This window comes from Sturnus vulgaris, chromosome Z, assembly GCF_052056855.1.
Source record: "Sturnus vulgaris isolate bStuVul1 chromosome Z, bStuVul1.hap1, whole genome shotgun sequence".
NCBI classification, from domain to species: Eukaryota; Metazoa; Chordata; class Aves; order Passeriformes; family Sturnidae; genus Sturnus; species Sturnus vulgaris.
The window spans coordinates 5566280-5585305 of NC_142283.1; the positions used below are offsets into that span (position 1 = coordinate 5566280).

General features: G+C 47.5%; 1 protein-coding gene across 1 annotated transcript; it reads left to right on the forward strand.

Annotated features, from left to right (window-relative positions):
• The first annotated feature begins 603 nt into the window (after positions 1-603).
• On the forward strand, positions 604-13699 carry LOC148219626 (serine/threonine-protein kinase PAK 3-like). The gene is made up of 14 exons (XM_088156432.1): positions 604-679; positions 2118-2191; positions 5132-5266; positions 5540-5872; positions 6164-6331; positions 6642-6807; positions 7107-7170; positions 7860-7908; positions 8676-8788; positions 9442-9559; positions 10254-10353; positions 10805-11001; positions 12023-12160; positions 13550-13699. Exons 1-14 carry the CDS (start codon positions 604-606, stop codon positions 13640-13642), a joined length of 1824 nt encoding a protein of 607 aa, XP_088012558.1. The 3' UTR covers positions 13643-13699.
• Positions 13700-19026: the final 5327 nt, after the last annotated feature.

Genomic DNA, 19026 nt, shown 5'->3' on the forward strand with positions numbered 1-19026 from the left:
AATAAGAGAGTGGTCCTGTTAAGAAGGTAGCTGGAATGCATGTCCAATATATGTGCAAATATGTGGAGAACTTTGCTAAGATTTATTTCAGCTCTTATGCCAACAGTGCCTTCTCTCCTAGTTCTGTCCAATGCTTATGGAAATTTTATTGGTCTGGTTTCCTTTGCTTTGGTCCCATCTGAGTGCTGAGTTGGGGTACAGGCTGTAGGTGCTTGGGACACTCTTGGAATTACTCTTGGATCCCTTGAACAACAGGGTTTGGCCCACCAGGCGAGTTTGTGCTACTTTGTGACAGAGGAGAACTTCCCAGGCTATTTTATGTTTGATGTAAGGAAGGTTGGGCTGCTTTGCATAAATTCAGAGCCCAATGCAGAACGTTTGCTTTGTGATGTCAGGGCATGGTTGCCACGTTGTAGTGGTGACATCAGAAGGTTGCCTTGGGGCACGGAAGGCCTCAGTGTCAGAGCAGCTCTTGGGCTTGCTCAGTGCAGGAGCATCCTCCTGCTTGAGGCGTCTGTCAGTGGGCAGCTGCACAGTGACAGAAGCCTTGTTTTTTCTTGCATTGCAGCACAGTCTGCAAACTTGCACAGCAGTGCTACAGTCATGGAGCAACTCGCTGCTGCAGTTTGCACTGTTTATGGCATTGGTTATTCCGGCTATTACCTGACACACCTGGCACGTAAGTAGAGATTTCCCTTGAGTGTAACCTAACCTGGCTTTTGTATATCTTCCTGCTCTTTCTTAGTAATTGAGTTGATTTTGAAACAGAAAGAGCATTGGGATGCCACTGCTTTGGGAAAGCTCCTGTCAACACATTCCGCTAAAAACAGGGTTTCTGTAGCCAGGGGTCTGTGGGCAGCATTTGCACGGGAACCTACAGGGGTTGAATTCCCTCCACGGGAGAGTCTGTGGCAGCAGAGTCTGACATTTCCTCACTTTGCTGGATCAAACTTTGAAAATGCAAACTGGGAGGCCTTCTCAGAAAGCCTTCTAAAATTTCTGCAGCTCTTCCAAGAATTCAGAGAAAGCTTCTTTATTCTAAATTTTGTCATGAAAGGATTTGCCTGCCTAACTTGACCCTTTCTTAGTGTTAAAATAGTGATTCCCTTTACAATGAAGTGCAAATTGCAAAGCAATGAATGTCTGCTCCCGAACCCTGGAGCTGCTGCTGTGCTGTTTCACTGCCACTGGAACTTCCACAGCTCAGAGGGATCTTGGGGAAGCTTTTCTGGGCAAGTCTTTCCAGCAAGTTAATGAGAATTAGTGCATGGAACCAATTTAAAAAAACATTGTCTGAAGGAGAAGATAAAAAGGCTGCTTTATGTGTCGGGCAGAAAAGGAGCATTGAGTGTTAAAGAACTATTTCCATTATAGTGATCCAATTTGTATGAATTTGCTGGCAAAACAGGCCAAAGCGCAGTCACAGCCAAGAATATTGTCCTGTTCTCTTGCTGGCAGTGCACAAGAGCTGTGTCTCCTGGTCCCCTGTAGTGAAACAGAAAATGCTCTGTATTAGGGTTGCCTTGTTTTGTGGGATTGATCAGCCCAGGCAGTTGTCTCAAGGAATCTGTTTCATTTTCCCTGCCCACTACAGGTCACCTGAGACGTGTATTCAGAGGTGCCCAATGGGAGGTGAGTGAGAAAGGAACATTTGATGTTGCTGTTGTGTAAGAAACGAGGAGAAAGCAGTGAGCTTGGCCTGTGGCAGTAGAGGGTGGAGGGCCAGCTGGGTGGGCTGTAAAAAAAATCCATTTCCATGTCTGAAGCAGCAATAGCAAAGGCATTACTGGCTATTTCCTAATTTTCCATGTCACAGCTTTAAAGAACTGAAAGCTCAGTTTTCAGAGAGACTGTTGCTTGCTGATAGTAACCAGGGTGGAATATTGAATTCAGAGCCATATGCAGTTCTGTTGAACCAGCCCATTTGAATTTAGTCAGAGTGACTTAGAATTGCACTGCGATGACAGTTGATGATTTTGCCTTTGTAGATCAGGTTGTAGAGCTGCACAGAATTAAGGATATAAATGATAGGTAATGGCCTGACCCTCATGCTTCTCTCTCTCCACAGAACCCTGAGCCAAGAGCAGACTCTCCTCTGGCTCCCTCTGCTCCTGGAGATGAGGCCAAAGAGGAGCAAAACGGCCACAAACCTACAAGTGTGGTCACAGCAGAAGCTGAATATTGCGAGCCGGTAAGTGCCAGTTGTGGCTGCTGCTGTCTTTAGTGCAAGACAGAGCTGCAAGCTTCTGTCCAGCCAGGACCTGCCTTTGGTGGCTCAGGTTGCTGAGTGCTGCAGTCCTGTCAGGAGTTAGGAATTGCCCTGCAAAGCAGTGAGAGCTGGAGAATGGGCTTTGCTGTGTCGTCTTTAGGCCCCAGCTTGCTGGGATTCTGCTAGGGGCCGGCGTGAAGCATGAAGGCTCCCCAGCCCCAGAGGAGGGAGCATGTCCAAGGCACTGAGCTCAGCCACGTTGGATACGTAGGGGACACGGCGGTCTGGAGAGACCTGTGCCACTCCACAGGGTGGCCGAGGAGCAAGAGGCAGAGAAATGCTTGATCTGACCTCACAGGCTCTTTGGGGTGCTTTGTCGCCACGAGCTTCTTGAGTCTGCTTATGTGGCAGTATTTCAGAGACACATTGTGGAGTGGCAGGTGGCAGTCAGAGATTTGGTGCCTTTGTTGCCAGGTTGCTCTTTTGCCTCTTCAGGCAGAGTGGTCAGTAGCAGAGTGCAGTGTGAGCTGGCTTATTTTAGAGAAGCTGCAAAGAGATGATTGTGTTGTCCATGGATCCTTATGGGCCTGCACATGTCCCGTGCGCCAAAAGACAAAAACTGCAGAGTTGTGGACCCATTGCTGGGGCAAAAGCCAGAGGCTACATGCGTCTGTTGATGCTTTCTACTGTGTGGTCTATTCTATTCTTGATAACTGCATATGAAAATGCCATTGGTGCCTGCAGAGGGGGAAGAGTTGAAAGACTTGGACTAGTGTCCTGTGTTGCTAAGAAGCGGAGAGGTATCTTGGAATTCCGGATGCTGCATCTGAAGTCAAATGTGGAAGGTGGACAAAAGGAGCCACGAGTGCCTGTCAAGAGCAGCTGAAGATGAGGCAGCGTGTGCCCAGGTGGCCAAGAAGGCCAAGGCCATGCTGGCCTGTGTCAGCACTAGAGGGGCAGCAGGAGCAGGGCAGTGAGCTGTGGCCTGTGCTGGGCAGGGCTGCAGCGGCAGCTGGAGTGCTGTGTCCACATGTGGGCAGCTGTGAAGCAGAAAGAGCTTGAGGGGCTGGAGCGTGTGCGCAGAAGGGCACGGGAGCTGGGGAGGGGTGGGAGCACAAGGCCAGTGAGGAGGTGCTGAGGGAGCTACAGCCTGGGGAAAGGGAGACTCATGAGGGACCTTCTAGGCACACTTCCATGACTGCCTAGGTGACAGTGCTCCCCACAAGGGCCGTTTCTGTGCCAAGGATCCCCTCAGTGCATCCAGATGCTTTAGACGCTGGAGTAGGTGACAATTTGATCATTGGGTTTGTTGAGTTGTTGGTCTGCTAGAAGGTGAAGACCTGTTTATTTTCTTCCTCTAGCAAGCAAAGGTGCTTTTGCTCAAGATTTCCTGCACAAGAAGATGTAGTTTGGGGCAGGGACGTTGGAGCACAAGGAGATTTTCTGATGCCAGGCCAGCCAGTTTGATCTTGCACATCACTTTCATGTTACCACCACCCTTATCTTTTGGCAGCCTTGGGGATCAGCAATTGTCCAGTAATACAATCAGGACTAGATTTGGGAATTTAGCAGGAAATCAAAACCTTGAATTCTGGCTGGTTCTCAGAGATCAAATGAGCTGGGAGGGGCTGGGCTTAATTTCTGATTACAGCCACTTTGGCACCATCAGTGTGCTTGTGACAAAGAGAAGAACTTGCCCTAACCCAGATGCAGAAAGAGTGCAGTTCCCAGAGCAGTTCTTTGGGTTTGATCTCATTCCATAATGACGTACATGCTCCAGATTCCCCAGGAGTTTGGTTTATTGATGCAACAGGCGAGCAAGTTCAGGATTGCTGCTGATGGGGGCATTGGTTGCATTGGTGTTGATGTGTGTCATAACAGAAATTATAGTAAGAGAAATTACATAAATGAGATCTATCTATCTGTCTAGCTATCAATCTACCTATGTAATATTTCCATAATTGATTCTTCCTGGCTCTGGTCAGAGGCAGTTGGAGTTGCAAATCTCCCCTACAGGCATCCCTTCAGGGGGAGAAGAGCAGAGACATGTTGTTTCAACTGATCCCGAGCAGGCAGAGATGTTTCCCCTCCAGAAATGGTTGTTTTTTTCCCCTCAGAGTTGTTTTCCTCCTCCAGCCTCTTCTACCCTGAAGCCCCAGTTTATTCTTTAAATTCTCCCTGTCCTGGTGACATGGAACAATTCCATGCTTCAGGTGATGTTTGGTGACTCTTGTCATACATGCAGTACATGACACATGATTTCCTTCATTGCCATCCCTAGAGGTGTCTAAGTTCATTTGTTGATGGGGCCTTAAGAAGGTCTCTGTTACTGCTGGTCTGAATTCTCAGTTGAGAAGAGAGGAAGAATAAACACCTTGATCCTCCTCCATATACTGAGGTGGCTGTGGAAGCTGTCTGACCTCCATCAGAGGATCTGTGCATGCATCCTTATCTCCTGATTGAGCAGGATTTCTAACAAGAGAGTAGATGTCAGAAAGGCAGGAATGGTGGTGCAGGCCTGAAGAGAACATGAACTCCAGAAGTGTCTGTCACAAGGAGTGAGCCCACACTGGAAACCACCTGCAGAGCCAGGATGGAGCTGTGGGACAGGGCTGGGTGTCAGTCACCATGGAAAGACAAAGAGGACAGAGCAGAAGTGGAGGGAGGCCCTCAGCAGAGCCTTGAGAAATGCCACACCTCCCCTGTCAGCTGCCTGAGAGGCTGTTGGAGCTTCAGTCCCAGATGGACCCTGACTGTACTGCCAGTGTCACTTTGGAATCTGTGCCTCCCCATGGGCAGAGAATGAGCCAGGGGAGCAACAGCACAGTGCTTTGGGAACGTGTGAGCCCATCAGTCTCAGAGACTTGGCCCACAAATGTTGTATGGGAAGTTGAAACCCATCTCCTCTTGCTTTCTGTGCAGGCCCTTCTGGAGCAAGAGCATGAGCAGATTGCTTTATCAGAGGTGCCAGGGCAGACTCAGGGAGAGCTGTGCCCAGCCCAAGAGCAGGAAGAGCAGCTCAGGCAGCAGGTGGAAGAGGTAGAGGAGAATGTCCAGGTAAGCCTGGCTCAAGCAGGTGACAGAGTGAAGGGCAGGAACAGGGACATAAAACAGAGCTCTTGGCACTGAGGAGGCCAGGAGTGCCACAGGCACTGGAAGCACAGAGCCTTGTAATCTGCAGAGATCAGGGATGGGAGGGTTACAATGGAAGCAGAGGTGGGTATGAAAACAGAAAGAAGTGTCGGAATGAATTTGATTTTGAGGCTGAAAGAGGAAAAAGCTGAGCCTGGTGGCAGCTCCCTGTGATTTGCTCTGCATTTGTGTGTACAGAACATCAAGATAGAGCCACAAGGAGAGCTGCCTGAAGCTCAGATTGCCACCATGGCAGTGAAGAGGAGGAAAAAGGAGGACAAGAGAAGCATCCAAGAGGAGATGAATCTCCATCAGCAGAGAGGCAATCAACAAAACTCGGTGAGTGCAAGAGTGGCAGACCCTCCGTTCAAGAAATATTTCTCTTGTTTTTTACGGAACCTCAAGGATCAGCTGCACACAGAGCTGCAGGAAACTGAGGCTAGGATGAAGGCAAGAGTGAAGAGGCTGGAGGAAGAAACAAAAATGATCAGAGAGAAACATAATCCCATGCTTGAGGCTGTACAAAATCAAGTGAGTGAAACAGCAATAGCCGGTGCAGTCACCAAACTGGTGGTTTCTGCCCTTCTTGCCTTTCCACTGTAGAGTAGCAGGGGGTGGGGTGATGCCTTTGGGTGCAATCCTTCTGTAGGGTTACTGTGTTCCTTGTTCTTGAGGTATTTTTACAGTGGGACATGGTGACCCAGATGGAGGATTGAAACAAGCTGTCTGTAGCCCTGTTCTCTCCCTTTCCTCACAGTTGATGACTCTTGGCTGACAGGGACAAGCTGTAGTCTCTGACTGCTTTGTTCTGTTTAACTTGAGGTGGAAGTGTTGACATCTCACCTGCCAGCCTGCAAAGACTTCCAGCAAAGGACTGGAAACAAAAAGCCCCGTGGTCGGTGTGAGGCACAGGAGCTGTCCCAGCCAGAGATGCTGCAGGTTGGGCACGTCCCAAAGATGGTGGAGGAAAAGAGATCTGAGTGGAAGGAGGTAGAACATTTGAAGAAGTGTGTCTGCAGCCATTAGAGGGGAAAGGAATCCATAGGGAGGAAGTGGAATGATCATTGTGGCAGTTATCCTTCAGAAAACATGAAAATGGAACATGAATCTGGCCATGAACTTGAGTAAAACCAGCCTTTGATTTTGACCCATCCAGTTGGAGAAGTGGACATGCAAATAATCCATTTTAAGAGCCATGCATGTGGCTGAAAACATCTTCCTGAGGGCTTGCATTTGAAAAGGGATCTCGAAGTAATCTCTGCCAGCCACCGTTCTGAGATAAACTCATTACTTGTCTCAGATCTACACAGGCTCTGTTACTGAACCTGCTGCAGCAGCAGCGTTGTCTAAAGGAGCCTTTGTTCCCCAGCCTGAGAAGTGGAGCCTGGGCAGACTGTTCATCTCCAGCACTGACACAGCTGCTGCTCAGCGACAGGAGACTGAGGAGAAGTACCTGCAGCTACTGAGTACGTCCTGTGTATTTGAGGGACAGTGTGTTGTGTGCATGTGTCAGCATAGCTGCACCAAATATTCCTCCTGAGCCTGGTGTCACAGGGACATTTAGGAATCCTTATAGGAACTGATGTGGAAAAATCGCTCTCTGTGCTGGCCATCTGTGCTGCAGAGCTGTCTGTCTGGTTGTTGTTTTTGTTACCCAGCCAAGCACAAAGGGTTCAGAGACCCAGACAGTGGGGCTGCCTTTTTGATCTTCTGGAAGTTGGGATCTCTGCTTTCAAGTGAGCATCTTGCATTTTGTTTCCCTCAGGGAAAATAGTGACCATGGAAAATCCTGTGACAAAATACACTGAACTGGAAAATATTGGCAGCGGGTGAGTCCAACCACAGTTACTTTTACATAAACATGGGCCAGGTGATTTGCTGGTAGAATGTCTATCAAGTGTGAAGTCAAGCAAGCTGCAAACATATTCAGACACTGAGGTTAGATTGTCCCATCTCTCATTACTGGTCAGACTTTGTGAACGTGGTCAGAAGGCAATGCCAAAGACATCTCCATGCTGGCAAGGTCTTGCCAGCAACAAGGAACAGGACCTGGAAGATCTCCTTGTCTCTCAAGTGTGGGACAGCTCTGTGCTAATTTCCTTAGCATTTTTGAATACCTCCAAATCCTAGAGCCACACTAATGAAAGGAGAAGGATCTTGCTTGCCTGAAATAGCAACCTACCTCCTATGAAAGCTGTGAGATAACTGTTCCCAGGAACAGTTCTTTCCAAGAGTTTGCTGAATGAAATACTCCATGGTCAGGATAAGAACAGCACAGTTTAGAAATTGAAGCTCGAGATGAGATAATAAGCTCTCTTTTTGAGCTGAGGCAGTAAATCCCAACACTCCAGGAGCTGGCTCAGTGCCTCCACACCTGAGAGGAAAACGTATCGGTTGTCTTCTGGTATTCTCATCCCACATCCTGCAGGTTTTAGGCACTGACAGGACTGATGTCCTCCTTGGCTTTCACTCCAAATTCTAAATGGCTTCTCCTTTCTTTGCTTTGTTTTGTTTCTAGGACTTCTGGAGAGGTTTGCAGGGCATTCGACAAGACCAGAGGAAGAGAGGTGAATGTCAACAGCCCCTGCAGACTCTGCAGCCCTTGAGGGCTTTCCCCTCTGGTGTGAGCTGTGGCTGGAGCTTTGGGTAGAGCTGTGCAGCAAAGGCACAAGAAGCACAGACTGGTGCCAGCCTGGAAATTGCCTTTGGGACAGTCTTTGTCCTTCTCAGCTGCCAGAAGGAAGGCAAGGAGGGCAGCGGTTCCTTTCAGAGAAGGACGCGCTCACTCGCTCTCAATTGCTAAAACAAAGGTGGTGCCTTAGAGCATCTCCCTGCTCTTTGGGGCTACAGCTTCAGAGCTGTATTCTCATTTCTGGCTGCCAGCAAATGCATCTGAATGTTCCTGGTAGCTCCTTAGCCCCCTGCAGTGCTGCACTTGGGAACTGCGTGTAGGGAGACATGTGTGAGGTGTCCCTGAAAACCTCAAGCCCAGCTTATAGCCCAGGATGTATCCAGAGAGTACCAAGGCACAGATGACTTCTGAATCCCAGACAGAGCAGCAGAGAGTGTGGGCAGAGCTTTGTTACTGTGTGGTCAGACATCTTTGTTACCAAATGGACAAGGCAAAACATCAATGGCCATGTGTCCTGTAACTGGCCCCCAAGGGAGCAGAGAAATGGGCTGTTGGAATGTCAGTTCCTAATTACTCCAATGTCTAATCACAAGGCACTTTGAATCACCTCAGCTGTGTCATTGCAAAATCACTCACTCGATGTGTGCTCTGTGGTTTTGTGCCACCAGCTTCTGAAGTTACTGATTTTCAATGTCATTTTAGGTGGCCATAAAGAAAATAAATCTTCAAGGAATGACAAGTAAAGAAATAAAGGTCAATGAACTCATGGTCATGAAGAAGAATAGGAATCCCAACCTGGTCAACTATTTAGACAGGTGAGTTGTTGTGCTTTTGTTCCATGACTGTTTGTTTACATACTGCAAACACGCAGGATAAATCCCCACATTTGTCCCTGGCAGAAAATAGAGCTGTTAATTATTAATAAATTAGTATTGTTCTGCTCATCCTCAATGGATGGGAAGAGAGTGCATCTTGTCTGAATGAGTCTTCCCTGGCACATGTAGTGTGAAAATTGTTCAAAACCTGGATCAACTGTATCTTACTAAATCAATAGACAATAAATTCACTTCCTTCATGTTGTTGTGGGGCTTGATTTACTTCAAGTACCTTCTTGCATGCAGGTAAACTAACAGGGATTTCACTTGGATTGTGTCCACTCTTTTCCATTGCTGTGCATGCCAGGGACACGGTGCTTTTTTTCCAGAAACACACAGTGTGACAGGTTTTTTATCTGTTACTAAAGCAGATTTTTTGCTTGATGGCCATCTAACACATCTATTTATCGCAGATGTGTCATTCTCCTTGAGTCTGCACAGATTGGAAACACTGCACAGCCTAGAGGGAATGTCTATTCCTTTCGTTGTGTCCTCATCACAAAGAGACCCGGGAACAACAGTGAAGCTTGTCTTTTCCAAACAGCAACACAGCCATGCACGTTCATATCCACAGCCTTGTTTCCTTCTTTCAGCTACCTTGTGGATAAGCAATTCTGGCTGGTGATGGAGTACATGGATGGAGGCACTCTGAGAGATGCCATCAGCAAGATGTACCTGTCTGAGGATGAGATGGCAGCTGTCAGTCGGGAGGTCAGGGATTCCACCTGTGCTTCCGAGGGCTTGGTCAGGATTGTTTGGGAAACTGGGGCTCAGAACTGCAGAGATTTCATGTGCCAAGCTTTGTTTCTGTGTTGCTGGTATGCTATGGGGAAGTAAAAGCATCTCAAGTGAACTGTGTGCCAGTGCCCCAGAAATCACTGTCCTCTATTCCTGTACTCTGATCTCCTGCTGTTGTATTCTCACTCTGTCTCCTATATTTGTATTTGCTGTTCTCCACCCTGCCTCTCTAAATGTTTACCTCGAGCCTGTCTGCACTGCATTCCTAATCTGTAAAAACAAAGGTGCTGGTGGCAGGATTTGAAACAAACAGCAAAGAAAAAAGAGAGACTCATTTCTCACAGTCCTCAGCTGAAGAGGATAGTAGTGCACCCAAAATGCTGTTGACTTCTGAGCACATCCACTGCAGCAGCAGTCATTCTGGCTGGTTTGCAGGGCACAGTCTACAACAGCAGTTTCTGTTACTCTTCCAAAAGCTGACATGCCTTTCCTTAGAAAGGTCCTGCTCTGCTGGTGTTGGAGCAGCAAGCTCTTCCTCTCACTGGCACTGTGTTCTGCCATTACTCCCCATTCTCCTGGAAAGGGAACCATTTAGAGTTGTTTCCTTTCTTGTGTGATGACCTCACATCACTAATGTTTGCCCTCCCGTTTCTGTTTTTCTTCCCAGTGCCTGCAAGGACTGGATTTTCTTCATGTAAATGACGTGATCCATCAAAATGTGAAGAGCTGCAACATCCTTCTCAGAACCGATGGCTCTGTCAAGCTGGGTCAGTATATTCTTGGTCAGGGGCAGTGTTCTAGGGATGTGGGGTGTGGGGCTGCTTTGAGTGACTGCCAGCTCCCCAAAAATGCTGCTGGTGGGAGTGCAGGGGCCCCTGCTTTGAGCTGAAGGCACAGCTGCAACATGCACAGAGGTATGATAGGGAAGCACAAGCAGTCAAGAGTGGCATTGGTCTGTGTGTGTCACTTCCAGAGGGAGGGAGATACAATGTAAACCTTCAGGGGAATAAAGGCCACTGTTTTGAGCAGCGTTTAAAATCCTGGGTTTTCTTGGAAGTGGCCAATTCCCTACTCCTTGTCTAAAGCCCTAAGGAAACTGAGCATGGCCAGTTCTCCAGGAGATTCATCAACAGCTCATTCTTAGAGTGAGAGTGGGGAATTCTTTGGCTTGGTTTCCTATTTAGAGCTGGCTTTCATGGTGTGTTGTTTTCTCCACAGCTGATTTTGGCCTCTTTGCTCAGCTCACCCCTGAGCAGAGTAGACAGAACTCAGTGGCCAGCGCTTCTGGGTGGATGGCACCTGAAGTTGTGATGGGGCAGCCATATGGCCCCAAAGTGGATATTTGGTCTCTTGGAATCGTGGGCATTGAAATGGTGGAAGGAGAAGTTCCTCACTGGAACCAAACTCCTGTCTGGGTGAGGTGCAAATACTTACTGATCCCACTGTCTTTCTCACCTGTCCCATGTTCTCTGTGCCACTGGACAAAATCCCATTGCCATCTGCTGGCACCACTTCAACCAAGGTCCTTTCTAAAAATATCCCTGCAGCTCATCAGTATCTGCTGTACTTTTGGTGGCCTCAGAAGGGAAGTGGCAGGTCACCATTTCAGCAACGTGCCATTTTGGCCTCCAGCCATGCCTGACATTTCTCATTTGCTTTTTGAACACTGTTGGAACTGTGTTACTGAAGGAAGTGAATTTTTCAGTGAAATGTTTAGATATGTTTTAAATATCCTTAAATTGGAGGTTGAATCTTCCTAGATTAAATTTTATAGAAAAATAGAGGAAAAAGAATAAAGGAAAAAAAGAAAAAGAAAAAGAAAAAGAAAAAGAAAAAGAAAAAGAAAAAGAAAAAGAAAAAGAAAAAGAAAAAGAAAAAGAAAAAGAAAAAGAAAAAGAAAAAGAAAAAGAGAAAAGGAAAACGGAAAAGGAAAAAGGAAAAAGGAAAAAGGAAAACCACCAAAGCAAAACAAACAATTCTGTTTGCTTTCTCCTTTTTTTAACCAAGAAGTGGACAACAAGGTTGATGAGTTCTGGTTTATGGCAGCTCTGCTTAAGGGACCAACAAGCACTGCAGAGATGCCCTTCCTGTAATTACCCTTGGAAATTCTAGAGTTAGATCATATAGCCAAGTCCCTCTACCAAAATGCCTGTTAAGCTCATGTGAATCCTCAGGGAACCAAATGTGCTTTTGAGGATGTAGTTCCCACTCCCTAGGTCAGTAATGAGATCAGCTGCCAAGGTGAGATCCCCTGCATGTTGGAAAAGCTGTGGCTGCTTTGGGCTTTCAGTGTTTTGTTGGTACAGCAAAGTAATCTCAGCCTCTCTGCCAGGGCAGAAACTGCCAGTGCAGAGTGCAGGTTAAACAATGGCATCTGGGAGAGCAGTGACAGATGTGAAAGGAGCAGGCTGAGCCTCGTGTTTCCTTTTTCTCCAGCCTCAACTCCTGATAGCCACAGGAGGGAGACCAAAGCTGCAGCAGCCCAACCTCTTCTCGCCTTTGCTGCGGGACTTCCTGAGCTGCTGCCTGCAGACAGACGAGGCTCGGCGCTGGTCTGCCAAGGAGCTCCTGCAGGTAAAATGCAAAGGGGCTGCAGGTGAAAGAGTGTCCGTGGGATGGGCTCCTCCTCCACTGGAGGCCAAGGCATCAGATCAGGCCCCACCTCCTCACCTCCAATCTTGTGCTTTTCAAATGAAAATGGTGAGGAATCCTAGACTGGGCTGGGCTGACATAGAGCTGTGAAGGTCATCTGGTCCAAGTGGCCTGCAATGAGCAGGGACATCTTGAAGGAGACCAGGTTGCTCAGAGCCCTGTCCCACCTGATCTGGGATGGTTCCAGGCATGGGCAACTACCAGCTCTCAAGGCAACTTGTGCCACTGTTGCACCGTGCTCCTAGTAAACAAGTTCTTCCTTAGACCTACTCTGACTCAATCCCCTTTTTGGTTAAAAATATTAGCCCACATCCTACTGTAACTGGGCATATTAAAAAAGGTGTCCCATATTCCCTCAGAAGCCCCACTGAAGTTCTGGCAAGTGTCAATAAAGTCTCCCTGGGGCCTATTCTTCCCCAGGCTGAATAACTCCAGGTCTCTCAGTTTGTCCTCAGAGGAGAGGTGCTCTGTTCTCTGACGGTTTCTGTCGCCCTGTTTTGTAATTTGATGGTGTGGTCAGTTTTATCTAATGGCAAAAGAATTGAAGTAGAGCAATTCTGGATCCAGAGGAGTAAATGTTGATAGAAGAACCCAAGGAAGCCAGTCCTGGCTGAGCACTCAGAGATTTGGCTGTGGGAAGGAGGGGCTGTGGCAGGCTCACTGTGAGCCTCTGAGGGGCCCTGGTTTGTGCCCCCACCCCACTCTCAGAGGTTTCTGCCATGCAAACAGGGACAGCTGAGAGGGACTTGTCCCAGCCCCATCTGCTGCCGGGCATGGTCAAGCAGACAGGACCTGCCCCAGGGTTACTGCCAGCTTGTGTGGCAGAGAGGGAACTGCAGGACCCAGTGCCACTCGGCTGTCCCTGCTGGCAAGGAAGGAAGGAAGGTGCCATCCAGCACAGGAGGGGCAGGGCATGGAAAGGTAGACACTGCTGTGTCTCCCTGTGGAAATTAGCATGATGCCTGTCTTTCAAAGAGAGGCACTCATGTGAGTCTTTGGAGTTTCCTGATAGGAAGAAACTCCAAGGATAGAAAACACCATTTCCAGAGCCCTGGCAGGGCCAAGTCCCCAGCAAGATGAAGACACCAGAATAAAGAGATGAGTGGGATTCTGGGCCAGGTTTGCCTGTGATGGCAAGGTCCTGCACATGAAGGTTGAGGTGCAGATGGCCCTGTTGGTTCTCTTTCTGCATCTTTCTGTGAACCAGAGCAATCCTAATTGAGCCTGTGAGGCACTGAGCTTGGAAATCACGATTCATTGTTTTTTGTTGCTGATGTTTTTATTTTGTTGTTTTTATTTTCCGGTGGGCAGCATCCATTTGTAGCATCAGTCGAGCCTACTTCCTGCCTGGTGCCACTGATCGTTTCCATGAAGAAGAGGATGATGGAGAAACAACTGCCATAATTACATCTGGACCATGTGCTCCACCACCAGTTTAAAATTGTAGAGTAGGATTGCAGAGTAGGATTGCAGAGTAGGATTGAAGAGTAGGATTGAAGAGTAGAATTGAAGAGTAGGATTGAAGAGTAGGATTGAAGAGTAGAATTGAAGAGTAGAATTGAAGAGTAGGATTGAAGACTAGGATTGCAGAGTAGGATTGTAGACAAGGATTATAGAGGATTATAGAGTAGGATTGTAAATAAATACATTTTCTCAAACCGCAAATCATCTGGAAGATTTCTTTCACACCATGTGTCAGAGACTGAAATATTACAATTTTTGACTTCAGCATTTTCTTGAAGGATGTTTAGAACTGAAATACAACAGCTGAACAGAATACCACCATATCCTGAATAGGCCTTTGGAGTGGGGCCCTGAACTGTTCCCTGATGAAGATAAGATAAAACACAGGAACTGGGGACATTCACAAAGCCAAGCTTAGCACCTTTGGGGAGGAGACAAGAGCCACAAGGCTGTCAGCTGCCAGGCTGGCACAGAGCCTCTCACCAACGGGTGGGCAGAGAGAAGCTTTGGGTGTGTGTTGGAAAGCCTCTGGTGAGAGGCTCAGTGACCGCCCATTCTCTGATGTGCAGACCAGCCCTGCTCTGGGGTCCTTCACCCGGGGGAAAGCTTATCCACAACAGAGGGGGTGACATAGCCCATGTCACCAGCTGACATGAAGTTGGTGCATCAAGGATCTCCATGGATTGCTTGCTTCTAATTATTCCTCTTTCCAATTTGGGCTTGCTTTGTTTATTGTTTTATTTGAATTTCATCATTTGAGTAAAATTTGTCTGCAGTGATCTTGTCTTTATATTTTAGGCTGTAACACATCTGAGTGAGCATCATCAGAATTGAGTTGCTCTTGTTCCAGTCCAAATCTGGAAGAAAAACCAATTTCATGTAGTGGTTTTAGTTGGCCAATTTGAAATTTCCCGGCCAATGCACCAATTGATGTGTTGGGTCAAGTGCTGCCCAAATCACCAGTGCACCCACTAGAATTATTTACTCATTTCCTGCTGTGAGATAGGGTTAGGAGGGAAGGCTAAGCAAGCTCAAATTTTAAAGGGTAGAAAGGAAAACTTCATTAACAGAAACTAAAGGTAATAATAAGAAGTAACAGAATAAAACCTTTTGAACATATCTTTTCTTTCCCACTGACAATGTACAGAAACAATTTGGTCAGTTTGTCACCTCTAGAATAGTCTTTCTTCAGATCACTTAGGGAGATGAGTCTCTCTTGTCAGTCTATGGACACTTCTCCACAAGACAACAGTTCTTTCGTGGATGCAACTTCCACACATAGCAGCCGTCCAGGAAATCTGCAATCATGAAGTCCCTCCCATCTTTTCACAGCCTTCCCACAGCTGAATTTATGGGCCATGTGTCTTGGTTTGAAAGACAGGTATCTGCTAAGGAAAGGCAAGAGCCGCTTTCCTGAGATGTGGAATGCAACCCCCTCCCTGTTAATTATTTTAGGTCCAAATCAGAAGCCTTCAGGCAGGAGTTGTGGGGATAAGGGTAACAGTTCTTTACTGATATCCAACAAGGCAGAAAAAAACCAACAACAGCTATAAAAACTAACAGAACAGAGCAGTCGAGCTCAGCTCCAGTCCCTTTTGGCCGCAGGCCGTCTCCCTGCGCTCAGTTCCCGGTGCTGGGGGCAGGGCAGGTCCCGCGCAGTTGAAGAGGGGCTGCAGTGATGGCGGCGGCCCAGGGCTGAGAGGGGATGGGAAAGTGACTCCCCCTCACGGTGTCGGTCGTGGTGCTCAGCAGAGTGTCCGGAGATAGTAGGGTGAGCTGGGAGAGCAGCAGAGCGATGTCCAAAGGCAGGGAGCGTGGATCTCAGTGCTGGGATGGCAGGGGAAGATGCCAGAGCAGAGCCCAGGTTGTCTTCCCACTCCACGAGCCAAGCGAGAGAGAGAGCCCCGCTCCAGACCCCCCATCCCACCTTTCCTTTTCCGGTTCCCCCCCCTCCCCCTCCAGCCACCCCCCTACGAGAGAACATTATCTGTCATTTTAAGGTGTAGCCACAATTACTTAGCATAACAATGGGAGAAAATTCCACAGAAAGAGAAGGGAACAATTCAACCCCCAACACCATGTCAGACTCAGGGGGTATTATTTGTAAGGATGAAACTGTTTCAGTAAATGTTCTCTTGGAAGAGAGATCTTCTTCTTCCCTGGGGGCAAAGGGTCTTCAACACTCTTCTCTCTGTTTTAAGTTCTCCTGGGACCACAGCTACTTCAACATCTGCTTACTTCAGCACGGGTGCTTCTGCTCATGACTGTGCTTAGAACGCTTCATTCTCCACAAATGCATTCCATGAGTTATAGAGGAAAAAGTGTCTGATATCTCAATCATATCTTCTCTATTACTTACAAGAGAATTTCAGTCCAAGAGTGAGGCATCTCTTCAATCCCTCCCACCTTGGAAATTCTACTTCACTCACCTTGGTGTCCTCATGTTTTTTCTGTGTGTCTTCACTCTGCCACTTTTCTGTCACTCAAGACAGAATTGAAGCTCTGCAAGTCTCATCTGTGCACTGAAAGAGTTCATATTTTTCCCGAGGCCTGCAGAGGGCCCTGTGATCCCTGCCAGTCCCGGCCGGAGCTGTTTACGATGGAGGATTCTTGGTGGGCCGCGCTGGGGGCAGGCGAGGATCTCAGCAGCCAGGCCAGCACACTGCGGCAGCATCCGCGGGTCGATGGCTGCCCCTGCCCCTGCCCGGCGGCTTCTGCTGAAACTCAGCAGCAGCAGCAGCAGCAGCAGCAGCAGCAGCAGCAGCAGCATTCCAGCCGAGCCACGGGCCCGGTGTGGCCGTGCTGAGGGGAGGGGGAGCCGGCTCTGGCGGGACGGGGCCCGGCGAGCTTCCCGAGAAGGGGCCCGGCCCCGCGGCAGAGCCCGCCCGGCCTGGCCCGACCCAGGCCCGCAGAGGGGCAGAGCCCGCCCGGCCGGCCTGGGACCTGTGCTCAGGCCCCAAGGGAAAGAGAGCTTCCCGGCCTTTGTTCGTCCTTACATGGTGCTCACAGAGGAGCAGCTGACATTTCCATTGGTGTGACAGTGTGTCAACATTAAAAATCAGCCACTGATTGCGTTTTGTCTGGCCTAAAGGAAGCTGCCAAGGTCCTACCAGGGAATTATTTACATAACTGTTTCATTTCTTACCTTAAGAACAAAATAAATAAAAAAAATAATACAAACCAGCACCTTAGTTTATGTGGGTCTGTGCAAGAGCAATCTCGTAAAAATCCCAGTACAATAGAGTGCTGGTTTACTGTGTCCTGTGAAAAACAAATTTGAGATGTCTTTCAAGAGATGCTCATCAACAAGAGAATTGTGGTCTGTACAAGATCTGTAGAGTTTTTTGGCAAGTGGTTAAATGGTGTTCTGCTGGTGAATCACAGGCATCCTTTACACACCATCAGTGTGCCATGAGCCTGCTGGATCAACATCTGCCTCAGATGCAATGCTCATTGAGTTGTTGGCATTTTGCAGTAGTTTTCCCTATGTCACATTAAAATATCTCTGCAGAGGCTTGACAGCTGGCCTTTAAGCCAAACTGAGTTAGTAGAAGAAGCAGCAATTGATGAATTCCGAGTATATCTGTAGCAAGGAAGAAGACAAGGCTTTTAGCATGGAAACTGGTTTCAAAAGATACATGAAGGATTTTTTTAGTTAGAAAATGTGCATAAGTAAATGTTTATGCATGCCTTATAAAATTTGCAAAACTTGTGCCAAATGCATTGACACTAATTGCTCTGCAGCAATGAATATAATAAGGTATTGTGATGTAGTCAATGACTTAAGGTCATGCTTTGTTAAGAGTATATAAACTGTAGAACACATAGAATAACGAGGATGAAGATGCCATTGTTATTCTGCTCAAGTGTGTGTGTGTGTGTGTTTATGACATCCAACCTGATGGTGACAACTGCCCCACCTGGTTTTAACAGGTGAATATAAAATACATACTTTTGGCTACATCTTGCATTGCAATGCAAGACTCTCATTAATTTAAGATCTTTGCTTTTAGTGTTTGAATGTATAGAAATTTGGACAACCCCCTCCCCAAATCCCTTGTTTTGGAGGGTTACAGAGGAATGCATGTGGGCTGCTCCAAGATGTCAGCTGAAGCACTTCCCAGGACTGCTTGTAGAACTTGATTTCACCTTGTCAATGAGCCAAGGAATATCCAGATCTTGGCAAGTGTTTTGTAAAACACATTTACAAGTGTTGGAGAGAAGGTGCTTCAGTGGGTATGAAAGAGAACTTGGGTGAATGTATGCACATGGAAACCTTGTTTTGTAGTTCTCTCAAAAATACTCTGTCACAACCAGTCTCTCTAGAGAGACACAAATGTTGATTCCTGCACAGACCTATGGGGACGTTGCAGTCCAGTCCTTTTCCTAAGTTTCCTGTTGTTAATATATTCAGCTGACAGGGTAGAGGTGTGGCCAGCAATGCCATAACCTTCTTCTGGGGAAGGATAGAAAAATGGCTGAGGGAGGACAATATTTGGATAGACTTAAGTGGGGCTTTGAATGTCCATTTTTTCTTTGGAGAGTATTTTAGAACTTCCTCAATTGTCTCCATGCCAACGTTTTTAAGCCCCTATACCTGAGACATCCTGGAGTGTTTTGTGATTGAACACCTGAGCTGTTGCTGCCATTCTGTTCTCCTTCAAGTGAAGGTGAAGAAAATGTCACCTCTTAAACCCTGAGACTTGGCTCCTTTGTAGCCTGGCACAGGGGATGCTCCTACAGCTCTGCAGTGCAGCAGCACAAGGAACTCTGCTGTGGGGACCATGGGGTGAATTCTGCTGGGCTGCCTGCCCTTGGCCTGGTGACTGCTGCAGCTTGGCAGAGAGTGCAAGAGTGTTGCTGTTGGGAGTGGGCTGAGACTGAGGATTTTTCATGGTTACCCCGTCATGACTTATCTTTCCTTTCATGGAAATTCTTCTAACTAATTCTACAGAGCATAAAGAAGTCATATTTTCATGCTTTTACAAGTCTCAACTTCAAATTCTCAGTTGACTCTATTTTTCCCTCTCGTTTCTTTTGCATTGGGGCTGGCTCCTCTCTGGGGAGTTGGGTCAATTCTTTTGTCTTTGTCTCTGATTTGTCTCAGCTTTGCCACTGCCGTAAGAACTCCATGGGCTAAGTATGTCCCGTGTAACTGGGAATGTTTTGCATGGATTTTGTACAGTTTCAGCTATGAAATGTGAATATCTTTATCTGATGACATTGCAAACGGGATCCCTAACCTGAGTATTATTTCTTATATTATTACTTGAGATACTTCTTTAGCTTTCTTGATATGAAACGGAAAAGCTTCTGGCCACACA